At 42.9% G+C, this 14,412-nt stretch overlaps 1 protein-coding gene across 1 annotated transcript in view; it reads right to left on the reverse strand.

The window, feature by feature from the left end:
- Positions 1-9,555: 9,555 nt before the first annotated feature.
- The window catches only part of Steap1 (STEAP family member 1), a 10,671-nt gene continuing 5,814 nt past the window's right edge, over positions 9,556-14,412 (reverse strand). The window contains exons 3-5 of the mRNA XM_021191564.1: positions 13,415-13,927; positions 12,848-13,012; positions 9,556-9,909 (exon numbers count right to left, since the gene is read on the reverse strand). Of these exons, the coding sequence (XP_021047223.1) occupies positions 9,652-9,909; positions 12,848-13,012; positions 13,415-13,927 (936 nt within the window). The 3' untranslated portion in view covers positions 9,556-9,651. The remainder of the gene's footprint in view (positions 9,910-12,847; positions 13,013-13,414; positions 13,928-14,412) is intronic.

Consider the following 14,412-nt stretch of genomic DNA (forward strand, 5'->3'; position numbering starts at 1 on the left):
TCCTAACCATTTCCTTCATTATTTTTGTGGAGTTTGGCCCCTGGTACTGCCAGGAAACAGCCACGGTTATCAAACCGTTGTTTTGCACAGGACCAGATAGTAAATATTATAAGCGTGTGGACTTGTAACACTATGTTTGAACAGCAACTACATAATTTGCCTTTGTAGAGTAGAGCAGTTATAGATCAAAGAAAGTGGCTGGTTTCCAACAGTTTTCACTTACAGACTCAGGCAGTGGGTCAGGCGTGGCTGATTTTAGAAACCAGAGGTTCTCAAAATTATATGCCGGAACCTGTGAAAGGACTTGAGAGGCGCAGTTTGCTGTCTTCCCCTTCAGTTTTCCAATCAGTAGGTCTACGATGATGGCGCACACTTACTTTTCCTGGGGGAGATTCAGAGGAACATCTCCCAGGTATGCAGCATCAACATACCAAAAGTACAATCAATGAAACAAACAGTTCTCATCAGGCCAGAAGATGTGGTTGATTCTGGAGCCAAATATGATTATCTATGGCCCAGGGGGCATACATTTAGGGCTTCTTAAATACCACATTCCACATTTGGGTTGGTAGAAAGCAAATGGTGTGCTAACTAAGGTGAAACATTCCGAAGAGTTCCACCTGATAGTCATAAGGGTGTTAGAGGTGATAGCCCAAGACAAATTATCATTAGGTATCAAGGAGGTCAAATGATACCCCTCAGACCCATCCTTTGGATCCCGCAATGAGACTGAACTATGAATATAGGGGATAGATGTGTGCATTTTAGTATTCTGAAACAAGGTATGGTCCTACCCATGTATTATTAGGGTTCCAGTCTCATCTTGCAAGGTTGTTAGAACTGTGTAACATCTCTTTCCTGGGAGACAAGTTCTCCGCTGTCCAGTGCCCTTCCCCCCCAAACCCCCCCCCCGCATGAAATTCCTCGGAAAACTCCCGTATCTGTGTGATCTGTTGTTTCAATAATCTGATAGTCAGACTGAGAGACACAAATGACAAATGTCTCTTTAGTCTACCTTTCTTTCTGCTAGGCCAGTTCCAGAATTACGTGATGGGATTTACGTGTGTGAAGAACTGCTTTGGTTGCTGGGTGGAAAATATTCTGTGAGAGTAGATAGAGGCGACCAGAAGCGGGGAGGGTAAGACTTGATAGGTCAGATGTAGTTCAGTGGTTTAGACTAAGATGTCTTTTGGGATGAGCCTCAGAGAGGTCACTGTATAAGACATGTCAACATAGAAGTGAGTGATGTAAGAGAGCTAATTACCTGATAATTGAGGCGTAGGTTGGAAGCAGATTTATTTTGATGATCCAGGCAATAGAATTGGCTGACAAACTGCTTCGGGGTATGAGATAAAAGAACAGTTTGTTAAAGCATCTGTCTTCAGCAACTAAGCGTAAAGGGGAAGGAAATGAAGCTTTGCCTTTAGCTTTTTAGAATTGAAATGTTTTTTTTTTTTTCCCCTAGATATTCAAGAAATGTCAAGAAGGTGGAGATGGGAAATAAAGGTGCTAGCCATGGAAGCCTGCTGACCTGACTCATTCAGGTTGTCCTCTGATCTGTGCATGTGCACTGTGGCGTGAGGACCCATCTCCCTTCCCCCAATAAATACATAGTAAATGGAGAGAGAGAGAGAGAGAGAGAGAGAGAGAGAGAGAGAGAGAGAGAGAGAGAATAATGAGAATAGAAAGAATGTAATAATAGTCTGTCTGTAATAGGAACTTAGGTGAGGGGCTAGAAATATAAATTTGAAGTCATTAATATGGTTTTCATGTTTTATTTTTATGTTAGTTGGACCTAAGATTCTTTTGTGGGCAAAAGTAGATATGAGGAGGAAGTTGAGGGGTTGATCTTGCTAACATGATGGGGTCCGGGTTCAGTGAAGGAGACAGAGAAGACATGTTTGAAAGACATACAAGAAGAGTGACAATGTTTCTGCAACTAAGTGTGGTAGCGATTGTCATCTGGTGATTAGGAACAGAAGATGTTGTTGTTGTTGTTTTCCATTAAAAATAAAAGGGCTTTCTATAAAGTCCAAGAAGCAAATGCCAGCTTCCATTTCTAAGTACTTAGAAATATGTTCTCCCATAGTGTTCAGAAATAGACATTTCAGATGGAATTATTTTCCCACGCTGTGCATGCTTTATGCTCCTGAAAGGTCATATTAGTTATTATTTTGTTTGTCATTGGTGTTTGTTTTCTGAGGTAGTTGGGAAAAGAAGACAGATGGACACTTGGAGACTCACAAAGGAGAATGGTCAGATGGGTCAATGTGAATAAATCTAGTCAAGTTCCTGTTTTGTAGTTTGGGTGTAGCATAGGTGAAGGATTTAATCTTCCCTGGATTCCTGGTGAAGTAAGGTTAGTAAGGACATGGATTCTGCCCATCAAATCCTGTCACATGTTCTGGTGGACAGGTGGTGAGTAGGTTGCTAGTATTTTGCTGAAAAGCTTCACTCAGCAAACTGATGGCTCTGTGCACTAGGATGAGAAGTACTCAGCACCTTTGGTTCTTTCTCGTTACTTGCTATATTTGGAGGAAACAGGGAGCCAGAATTGTCACAGAGGCCTCAGCAGGCATGGAAGACTTTTAAAAAGACAGAGCCCATGGTTGTGAATGCCTAGGTCAATTTGCACTTTTCCAAATGCTGGCCTTTTGTTATGGATTTGTTTTGAAAGTTTCTTTATATTAAACAAATGCAAACAAACCTATCCCTCAAGCTCTTTAAGGTTTCGTTCTACCAATATTTATCTTCGGTAGCAGCAGGATTTCAATTTACAAAACGAAGGTGTGTCAGAAAGCATTCTCTGGCCCTGTGCTTTGTACATCAGTGATGCTGGCATCAATTCCTGCCCCAAACACTCCCTGCTTAGCTCTCTAGTTCTCTGACTCTCAGGTCTGGCAAAGCTCAGAAGGGAGGACCAGCTCCAGGGAGACTCTCAGGCTAACACGTCCTTCACATTTCAGTGAATGGGGATACCCTCTTTTTTCTCTGCCTTCTTTCCAGTGCTGGCCAGAAATGCATGCTTTTTTTTTTTTTTTTTTTTTAACTGAGGGAAGCCTAGATTCACTAGGAGTCACGTCTCTAGGCAAGGTTCCTTTCCACTTCAGTGATGTTATAACTCCAGGAAGGGAGCTTGCTCTTGGCTGGCTTCCAATGGTCAGCCCTGAACTATTCTGGTAACTATCATTAGGAACAAGGAACAAGATCCCCTGATCATTGGGAGTAGAAGGTCCTGGACTTTACTTTTCAGTCATGTGGAATGGTTACAAGTCGGTGATTTCCTCAAGCACGGGATTGTTTTCAAGAAGTCAACGAGAAATGATTGGCTTCAAAGGGCTTCTCACAAGTATCTGCAAAGCTGGCATCAAGAAGAGAGTTTCTTTGCCATACCACAAAAACATATGATTCACTATGTTCCTAGCAGCCTTATTCATAATAGCCAGAACTGGAAGCAACCCAGATGTCCCTCAACTGAAGAATGGATACAGAAAATGTGGTTTATTTACACAATGGGATACTATTCGGCTATTAAAAATGAGGACATCATGAATTTTGCAGGCAAGTGGATGGAACTAGAAATTATCATCCTGAGTGAAGTAACCAAGACCCAAAAGGACATGCATGGTATGTACTCACTGATAAGTGGCTATTAGCCAAAAAGTACAGAATACTCATGATACACCCCACAGACCATAAGAAGTTAGACAAGAAGGAAGGCCCAAGTGAGGATGCTTCAGTCCCACTTAGAAGGGGGAATAAAATAATCATGAGAGGCAGAGGGAAGGAGGGACCTGGGTGGGAGAGGGGAGGGCAAGGGAAATGGCAGGGCAGAATGAGGTATGGAGGGAGACAGGAGAGAAGCCCAGAGGGTCAGGAAAATGGATGGAAATATGCAGCTGCTGGGGATGGGGCTAGAAAGTCTCGTCGACCAGAGATGTGAGAGACTTCCAGGACCCAGTGGGGATGACCTTAGCCAAAATGCCCAACATTGAGGAGACAGAACCTGAAGAGACCACCTCCAGTAGACAGGCAGAGTCACCAACCTACCTTTAAAATTTCTGACACTGAATTGTTTCTTTCTAAAAGAAATACAGGGACAAAAATGGAGCAGAGTTTCAAGAAAAGGCCATCCAGCGACTGGGCCCAACTTGGGATCCATTCCTTGGGTTGGGCACAAACCCTGACACTACTACTGATGCTGTCTTGTGCTTCCAGACAGGAGCCTAGCGTGGCTGTCCTCTGAGAGCCTCTTCTAGCAGCTGACTGAGACAGATGCAGTTACTTACAGTCAACCATTGGACTGAGGTCAAGGACCTCTATTGAAGAGTTAGGGGAAGGATTGAAGGAGCAGAGGGGGAAGGCAACCCCATAGGAAGACCAACAGTATCAACTAACCCAGACCCCTGGAGCTCCCAGAGTCTGAACCACTAACCAAAGAGCACACACAGGCTGGTCTGTGGCCACTGGTACATGTGTAGCAGCGGGAGGCCTCAGTGGGAGGGGATGCACCTAATCCTGTAGAGACCTGATGCCCCAGAGAAGAAGACCTCGGGGGTGGGGGGCAGGAGCATCCTCTCACAGGTGACAGGGACAGGGGATAGGGTGAAGAACTCTGGGAGGGGGCAACATTTGGAATGTAAATAAAATAATTAATTAAAATATCTCAAGTGACAAAACAAAACAACAAACAAACAAAAACAAACCAAAAAGAAGAAAACCTCTAACTGAATACAACATTCAATTTTCTAATTTACTGAAAATTTCTAATACCTTTTCTTTGAAGACAGATTTGTTTTGTTTTGTTTTGTTTTGTTTTCGAGATAGGGTTTCTCTGTATAGCCCTGGCTGTCCTCGAACTCACTCTGTAGACCAGGCTGGCTTTGAATGCAGAAATCTGCCTGCCTCTGCCTCCCAAATGCTGGCAAGCACCAACACTGCCTGGCTAAAGACAGGTTTTAGAGAAATTGAGCTTTTGCAGTTTTTTTTTGGAAGAAAATTTGAAGTTATTGACACTACTGGAAACTAGACTAGTTGCAAGTGTAGTTTATTTGCACAGCTCATGCCTAGCAAACTTGAAGGCCAGGGTTAGAGCCCCAGCATAGATTGAACTGGGTACGGTAACATAGGCCGCAATCATGGTGCAATCACAGAATCAGGAGGAGCGGAAGTTCAAGGTCATGGAGCCAGTGGCCAGCCTGATCTATAAGACTGTAAAACGAAAGGCGTTAGGGGTCTGGTATGCCCCTCTCCTTGGAAACCTTATCCTTATGCTCTTCTGGAAACCACACAGAAAATGTGATTGAAACTACTTGGTACCTAGGTACCTGGAGTGGAACCTCGCCTGACCCACCCATCACAACTGTTCCACTTGTCCATTCAGCAGAGCCTGATTAGATCGGAGACAGTAACATCAATGGTGGCCCACTCTTGGGGCTCCCTCCAGTTACGGAGGAGCTGCCTTTCTTCCTTCCCTGAAGGGCCCTGTAATAAGAGCTACTTCAAAGACAGCATCTATGAGTCATGCATCTCTTATTTGAGTTTCCAAGATAAGAACCCAAGGGGAAAAATGAATCTCAAATCTACTGCCTTAGGGTGGCTTTGGTGGCCACAGCCCTACAAGCTAAGCTTGTAGCCACCTAAAGTGGTGACTCTTCTGTAGTGGATGGCCCTGGTGCTGCCTGTATTTTGATGTTAATTCCACTTTCCCAGGAGGGGTTGTCTGGAATGAGGAATGAGTCCTGTACTCAGGTGACTTCTTGTGAACCTTCCCCTAATGAACAAAGGAACCAATTACTGGATCAGTAGGCTGGACTTCTGGGTTGGACAGAGGAAGAGAGGAGGCAGGAGAGAGATAACGAATGTCTCTTGGTTTAGATGGCAAATCTGCCAGGATTTGCCACAGGAGGATTTAGATTTATATGGCTTACAAGATTAGGATTCTAGTTGTTGCACCCAGTGATTGAGTTACCATTGATTCTGAACTAAGTCTGTGTGGTGTTTTCCTTTACACGGTGGCTCAACTGGGTTCCGGAGAGAAAGGCATGGCAGCAAAGCTTGGGTTTGCCAGAAGTGCACCACAAAAGGCCATGGGAGCTTTGAAGCACAGGGCTGGCGTGGAAGTGACCCACCAGAGGGAAGATTCTGGAGCTCTGAGGTAGTCTCCACGAGACAGAGACCACCGGGGCCAGAGAGTAATGGCGTGAGCGTGGGGTGGTGCCATTTTTTTTGTCTTCCTCTCTCAAGTTTCTTCTTGCCATGTGTGGTTATAACAGTGGGAAAAGTATCCAGGGTTCCTGGTGTCACCTGTAGTTTCCAGATCTTTCTATCATGCAATTCTGAGGGTGTTAAGCCCTTGCTTATAGTTTTTCAGTAGTTTCCCTGAGGGACAAAGTTCAGACAGCAGGAGCATGTCATAAAATGACCCTGATAACCCATGTGGCGTTCCTCCATGTCTACAGTGCTATTTCTTCAGATACACCGTTCCAACGGGCCTGAAGTAGACTTTCCAGTCTATCACAGTTCACCTGGTCCTCCCATTCTACCTGAGGTCCTCCTACTGCGTGTTAGTAGTTCCTCTTTTCTGAATCAACTTCACACAGTCCTGTCTTTGCCTTTCTAGTCATTCCTTCCTTAGTGATGACAGAATCTAGGGATCTACTAAAAGTTAGGCTGTGTAAGAATGAGGTCTTTTCTATCTGTACTTCCTTTACTGCCCTTGGCTTGCTATCGGCAAAGTGTTAGGTGTAGGATGACTGAGGAAAAGCACACTCAGGGCTACACCAAAGCATAGTATCTTCTACTGTTGGAAAACAACTCTGTGTGCGCCTGTGTGTCAGAGTTGTCTTAGGCATCTTTCCCATCTGCTCTCCTTCTTTTTTTTTTTTTTTTGAGATAGACTTTCTCATTAAACCTGGAGTTGTAGGTTTTGCTCATCTAAGTGGCTACCAAGGCCCGAGGATCCTTCTCTCTCCACCTCCTCAGCGCTGAGGCTGTTATAGACTCCCCCCCCCCTTTTTTTTTCTGCCACAAGAATTCCTGAGCCTGTGTGGTGGCATTAACCTCTAATCCATGTATCTCAGAGGCAGAGGCAGGGGAACTCTGTGAGTTCAAAGCCCACCTGGTCAACATAGTGAGTCTTGGTCTTAAAAAAAAAAAATCCAGGAGGTAGGTATTTGGTGTTTCAGAATAGGCATATTGTTGCCTGTTAAAGAGACATAGAGAACCATCCCATGGTCAAGAACCAATCCCTGACACTATTAATGATGCTCTGTTATGCTTGCCGCAGGCAGGAACCTAGCATAATTGTCCTCTGAGAGGCTCCACTCAACAACTGACTGAAACAGATGCAGAGACCCACAGGCAAACCTTCCAAGGAGCTCAGAGTCTTGTGGAAGAGTTGGGGGAAAGATTGAGGGACCTGAAGAGGACAGGGACTCCACGGAAGACCAACCTGAACCTTTGGGGTCCCTCAGAGACTGAACCACCAAACAGCATACATGGGCTGGACCTAGGCCCGCTGTACATATGTAACAGATGTGCAGCTCGGTCTTGATGTGGGTCTCCCAACAACTGGAGTAGGGGCTGTCCTTGACTCTGTTGCTTGCCTGTGGATCCCATTCCCCTAACTGGATCACCTTGTCTGGCCTCAGTGGGAGAGGATGTCCCTAGACCTACAGTGACTTGATGTGCCAGGTGGGGTAATGGGGGGACCCCCCCCTTCTCAGAGGAGAAGGGGAGTAGGGAAGAGGGGGCTCAGATGCTCTGATATTGGGACATAAAGTGAATAAATAAATAAATAAATAAATAAATAAATAAATAAATAGGGAAAAAGAGACAGAGACAGGATTTTTAAAACCAGGCCAGCTAGAACTCAGCTATTGCTCTTGCAGGCCCCATAAGGTCCCACTGAGGTTGCAATGGTTTCTGAGCTGGAGCCTCTATGATGGTTGGTGTGGGGCTCAGTTGTTTCCTCCAGTGCTAAGGATCCTGACACTCGCTGTGCCCATGACCTGCGGGTACCTGACTGCTGACCTTGGCTGTTTCACCGTGGTAGGACACATGCCGCACATGGGTAAGTGCTCCCATATTTATGTCTCCTTGCTGAATCTGATTGTGATTCTAGGCACCTCAGCTCCCTTTCCTCCTGGGATGAATCACTGCCCGAGGTCATAACTGTTTGTGCTGTTTTAGTGTTCAAACCTGCAAACATGGCTATGTATTTTGGAATGTAATTTCATGGAATTTAGATTTCTCTTTAGGGGTTTCCTTACTCAGTGTTGGTCACAGAAGAAAATGAACTGCTGTAAAAGAAAAAAATATTAATCCAGTCAACAGTTTAGTAAAGCTTTTTTTTTTCTTCCTAATTTTCACCATCAGCAATAAATAAAGGAGTTCTATAAAGTTCTAATAAAGGAGTATTAAAGATAAAGCTGGTGATGTTTTCTAGTCCTGAAAATCCCCGCGTGTGGAGCGGTGGGAGGACGCCACAAGCTGAGCACTTTGCTCCTCAGGAACTCACTCCTGGAGGGCTTTCACCAAATGAAAGGAAGTTCACCTGGCCTGCCCCAAGCTCACACAGTAATGATGGGGTTGACTCCTGGATGGCGAAGCTTTGCTCGGCTTGGCTGTGTATGTGATATTATTCCGTTGTTCTGTTTCTGTAGACACATCACTGTGTTTGTAAGACAAGCAGAATGAAGTCATTTAATAGTAATTATTATGTACCTCATAAATATATACAATATACATAGTAATAAAATGTAAACTATGTTTAAGGAGATGCAGTTATTATGCTAGCTGCCCAGATTGGACCATTACGTGCTATTTACATGTACTGGATTCTTTCTGTGTTCCATAAATGTATAATCATTAAGACACTAAACTGTTAAGTCTAGCTTGGCAGTTAGAACACTTGCTCTTGCAGAAGCTTTGGGTTTGGTTCTGAACATTCACACTGTGGATTATCTCTTAATTCTAGGTCTAGGGAATCTAACTTGTGCTTCTGGTGTCTGAGGGCACCAGGTGGGTACATGGCATACATCGATACATACAAGCAAACACTCAACACATAACAAAATAGATCTGAAAACAGATGTTAAAGGCTGGTATTTTAAGGGATTTCCAAATTTATAATGCTGTGTTTGCGGATAAATCTGATCATTTAGTTTTGTTTAGTCTTTCCACACAGAGAGAATATGTTAAAGATTGGTTCTAGTTTTGTTTGTTTGTTTGTTTGCTTGGTTTTTTTTTGTTTTTGTTTTTTTGTTTTTAAAGTCAAATCTGTCAGAAAGCATTCAAATTTCAAATGCATCATATCCACACACAGATACATTAAGGTTCTGCAGTCGGGCCCACAAGAGTGATATGGTTCAACAGGTAAAGGCGCTTGCTGCTAAGGCTGACAACGTGGGTTCGATCCCTGGGCCTCACACATGTTAGAAGAGAACTGACTCCCACAGCTTGTCTCGCTGACGTCCACATGCATGCTGTAACACTTGTGGGCTCGCACACATACATATCAAATAAATAAACAGTTGTGATACAAACTAAAATAAAACAATCCCAAAGTATTCATTTTATTAACAAACACAAATTTGAAATGTTTATGATAAGACATCAATATCCAGCAAATACGTGCCAACAGTAGTTCTACAGCCTGGAGGCCGTCTCAGTCCTGTTAATCTTGCTGACATCTTCCCAACCACATCTAATCTTCAGGATCTTCTTCCTCAGGCAGGGCAGGCACAGGACGATTTTACATAAAAGGACAAGAGTTGGAAGGAGAACAGCTACCATGAAAGTCGGAGGCATGTACCATACGAATTGACTGACATCTACCCATTTATTCCAGGCAAAAACCAAAGCGTGCACTGTGCCCAGAAAAAGAGAGACGATTCCTAGTTTGCTCTGCAAAAGAAAACAACAACGTGACCCTAAGTAAGGGTTGATCCAATAACAGCCAATTCTACCCCATCCTATTGCTCTGTTGCTTGGAGATCCTTTCATTTATCTATAATTATCTTCCTGTGACATGATGTTTGACAATGTCCATTCACACCTTGTTATTCCTTTTATAGGTTCTCCTCACCACACTGCCTTTGGGCAATTGTTCTTGTTTCTATACTAAGTGGAAAAGTCACGTGATTATCATCCCCATCGGCGCTTTCTCTACCATTCTCTTGAAGACACCGTCTTTCATAAGACATTTTTGTCTTATTGGCAGTGATGTGGATCAAAGCCAGAGCCTTGTGCATGCTAGCGAGGCAGTCTATCATTAATCGACATCCCTGGTCTCATTATGGCATTTGCATTATGATATTTTGTCTTCTTGATTATATTTTAACTTTGCTCTCAGGCAGTGTCTAAAATAGATATTGTCTTACTGCAGGGTATTTTCAAAAACAACATGATGATTTGAACATGTTCGGTGGTCAATGAGTATTGCTGAACTGACTAAAGAATACTGTAAAAAAATATCAATCTGATCTCAGTGATGCTGATCAACTGATGTTATTCTAATTTTATAAATGAATGCGAAAATAGATTCTATATATGTACACACATACACACACACACACACACACACACACACACACACACAGAGAGAGAGAGAGAGAGAGAGAGAGAGAGAGAGAGAGAGAGAGAGAGAGAGAGAGAGTTTCCCAATTAATCATTTTTTAAATTTTAAGCATAACGTTTTAGTAAGGGAGATGAAAGAAGCTGGTATGGCTTTCTCCCTTCACACAGGATAAAGTCTTCTTGATATTTGATATGTCTCCCTAAATATACTACTTTCTTTAGTTATTATTTCTAAAATCTTTCCTGAAGCCCTAGCCTGGAAAAAAAAAAAAACCATACAAAGTCACTGACCTGCCAACATAAGAGCAAGTCTATTGAGATCACAATTGTCAGTTTTAGGGGATACTAGAAAAAGTAGTAAGGAAAACCTGAGGCCAGAGAAAGTATTTAGTGATGTCAGGAAATGATTGCTGGCAAATAGCTTCTCTCCTGTGTCTGGGCGCTGTCAGAGACAACTGGTATGTCCATAAGTACCGTAAAACACATTCTAGAAAAATGACTGGGCATGGATCTGTGGAGTAGAGGGTTGACTTCTTTTTGCATACGTCAAGGAGTGGTATAGCTGAGACAGACGCTTGATTTGTTTTTAGCTTTTTGAGAATCCCCCACACTGATATCCAAAGTGGCAGTGCCCGTTTGTAACCCCACCAACAGAGAATGAGTGTTTTCTTTTTCTTGTATCTGAGCCAGGGTCCTCCCTATGTAGTCCCGACTATCCTGGAACTCACTATGTAGATTAAGCTGGCCTTGAACTCATAGAAATCTGTTTTTTTTTTTTAAATCATATATTCGGATAAAATGGGAAAACATTGGGAATCATTTCAGTGTCTGAACAAAGTAAATCTAAATGAAGAACAATTTCAACCTGAAACATTTTGACATCAAACAGAGAAAGTGGTTCAGGGATCTATCTGCTCACCAGCATCATTTTAAGGCATTCTGACAAGATTCTTCTAGATGACTTCAGACTTGGATTTACTTTGTTGGAAATGGTCACTAGGCTGACAAAATGAATATAACTCACTTACTCAGCTGTGTTCTTACACCTCAACTAAATAGCTAAGTTTACATTTTTTAGGCTATGAATCGTGGAGGTAAAAAACTGTTACCAACCCTCATCTGTGGATGGAGGGTCTAGAAACGCTCTTGATTGCTTGAAGACTAATTTCTTAAATGGGTATCATGTGTTTACAGTCGTGTGTTGTACATGAGAGCAGGGTGGACTTGTCAGAGCCCAACCAAAAACCAATGTGAACGAGAAAAGCAGGAGGCAGAGAGGAATCCAGGGGCTACCATGTGAACAGAAGGAAAGTCTAAGACAACTGAACTAAATGGGACTTCTCAGCCTCACCAGAACGCTCAGGGGTCCCTCAGAGATACCTATGGACGTGCAAGCGACAGCGGAGGAGTGCCTCACTGTGCGGAAATCTCCAAACCTCCCCACCCATAAAAGTTAAGAGCATGAATCTAAAACGTTTTGGCAGATACTTATGACTGGATTAAGTTGAGCTCCTTGGATGTTGTTACATGGGCCCTTTCCAGTACATTGTTTTTTTAAATGTGTGCTCCTACCTAGAAGATCTGTAAGCTTGTGACAGGATTCTGTATCCCAGAGACACTGTGGAACTTCAAGTGATTGACGTAATTTAGACATAAGTTAGAAATACCATCTTTAAAAATTAGATAGCAGAGGCAGATATGGTGGCTCTTGTCTGTAATTGTGGTATTTGGGAGGTTGACATGGAACACTGGCTTATATACTAGACTTGCCTGGGCTACATAATAAATTCAGGCTAGCTTGGGGTAGAAGTGTGGGACTCTGTCAAAAAAAAATTAGGTATCACAATACCTTTAGTTAACAAAAATTTGAATTTTTAGAGAAAGATTCACTTTTTTTTCTTGGAGAGTACAAAACTGTAACTTCAAAGGCATGACTAAAGCCAAGGGACAGGTAAAATAATGTCTTGACGTGTGGGGGAACTACTAAACCATTGATATTCCTAAATATATTTGTAGTTATTGATGGGGGCAGCAAATTGTCTACAAAGTTTTAAAGGTGAGAAACAATATTTCTGTTTTAATAATGTCTTTTATTTATATCTACAAAATGTGTCCCATAATTTATAAAAGTAATGGAAAAACAGTAAGAGAACTTATTGAATGGAACAGTGTGAGATCTTTCCTACTGGGAAACATTATTTTAATGGAATAAGTCAATATATTTAATATTACAGGCAGGCTAGGATTATTTCTACGCATGACTTACCTGAATATAGTGAAATTCTCTCCAGGTTAAAGAGTCGCTCACAGATGGAATAGATGTCACAGCCAAGAGAGCCAAGATGGCCAGCCCCACAATCCCCAGGGACACATAAATCTCCATTCTCCAGACATCATGCTCTATCCAGGCATCCTCTTTGTTTTGTTGGACCTTAGAAAAAGAGAAATCCAAACTGCATTTACGCATATGTGGATTTACTTGATGGCTTTACTCAGACAGAAATGTAAAACGCATGGAAACACTGGTAAGTAAGTAGAGGAGAGAATCGATGAGCCCTCAGAAACCCACACTGTCGGGATGCTAAGATTGAACTATGACCCCACCTATGCAAAAACACTTCTTAATGCTAAAGGTATTGTTTATTGTCAGTTTAAAAACATTCTTCAATATAAGGTGACAGATGCTGATAAAATTATTCTAACAGCTATTAAAAATGCAGGGTAATTTCTCAGGGTGTCGTCAATCTTGCTATGACTACAAGAAGAAGGGGTTAATTCGTTAGGTAATGTAGACGTCTTATTTTGTTAGTCTTGTGGCAGGCCGCCTTCCTACCTGTTTGTAAGCCCAGTTGAGCAGCTTGTATCTGTAGGATCGCCTCATTGGGTACGAGAGACTGTAAACAGCGTGCAGCACAGCAAAGAAGAAGCTGAGGAGACCAAACTGCTTCCTGGCCAGCATCCATCTATCTAACCAGGGTGGGAACTTCTTGTACTTGGTTCCATTGCGAAGCTGTACAACTGCCGCTATTTCTCCGGGCAAATAGACCAGTGCCAAGAGGGAAATGGCGACCACGGGCAAGACTTTGTTAATGACCAGGATTGGAATTTTATAAAAATATTGTTCACGGGAAGTTACTAACGGGTAGATGACTTCCCTCAGAAGAGTGTACAGGAAAGTCAGGGATGAAATGACGGCAGCGACTTTCACTGGCAAGCGCCAGTTTGGAAAGAACTCCTGCGTGTGCTGAAGCTCCGAGGGGCAGTCAAACGCATCGACGTGGACCGCGTGCTGCAAATGCGAGAGCCCCGGTCTTTGCAGCATGCTTGTCTCTCCCGAGTCCCTAGTCTTCGAAAGAAAGAAAGGGAACAACTTAACACTGGACAAAGCGGTGGGCTTTCTTTAACCTGCCCCATCGTTGTGCTTCTTGGTGAACAGAGCATTCAGAAACTCGCTCGTGGATGCCAGGCAGCTAAAGACAGTATAGTCTATGTAAGACTGACCAGGGATGCACCCTGATACACTGGTGTTCCGCATTTGCCTATTTATTTACCTCTTTGTGTTTGAGACAGGGTCTGTAGCTCAGGAAGGCTTTCCTCCTGCGACTGGGCAAGTGCTGGGTTTAGCAGCATATGCTACCACCAAACTGGGTTCCATTTCTCTTTAAATTAAGAGATACATGCCCACACATCAAGGTTTACACTGCTCCTTCTCTTTTGAAGACTTGAAATAATGGAATAATCTTTTTTTTTTTTTTTTTTTTTTACAGGATTATATGTAAGTACACTGTAGCTGTCTTGAGAAATTTATCACCTGGGGTTCATGAAAATTCT

This window comes from Mus pahari, chromosome 2, assembly GCF_900095145.1.
Source record: "Mus pahari chromosome 2, PAHARI_EIJ_v1.1, whole genome shotgun sequence".
In the NCBI taxonomy this organism is placed as follows: Eukaryota; Metazoa; Chordata; class Mammalia; order Rodentia; family Muridae; genus Mus; species Mus pahari.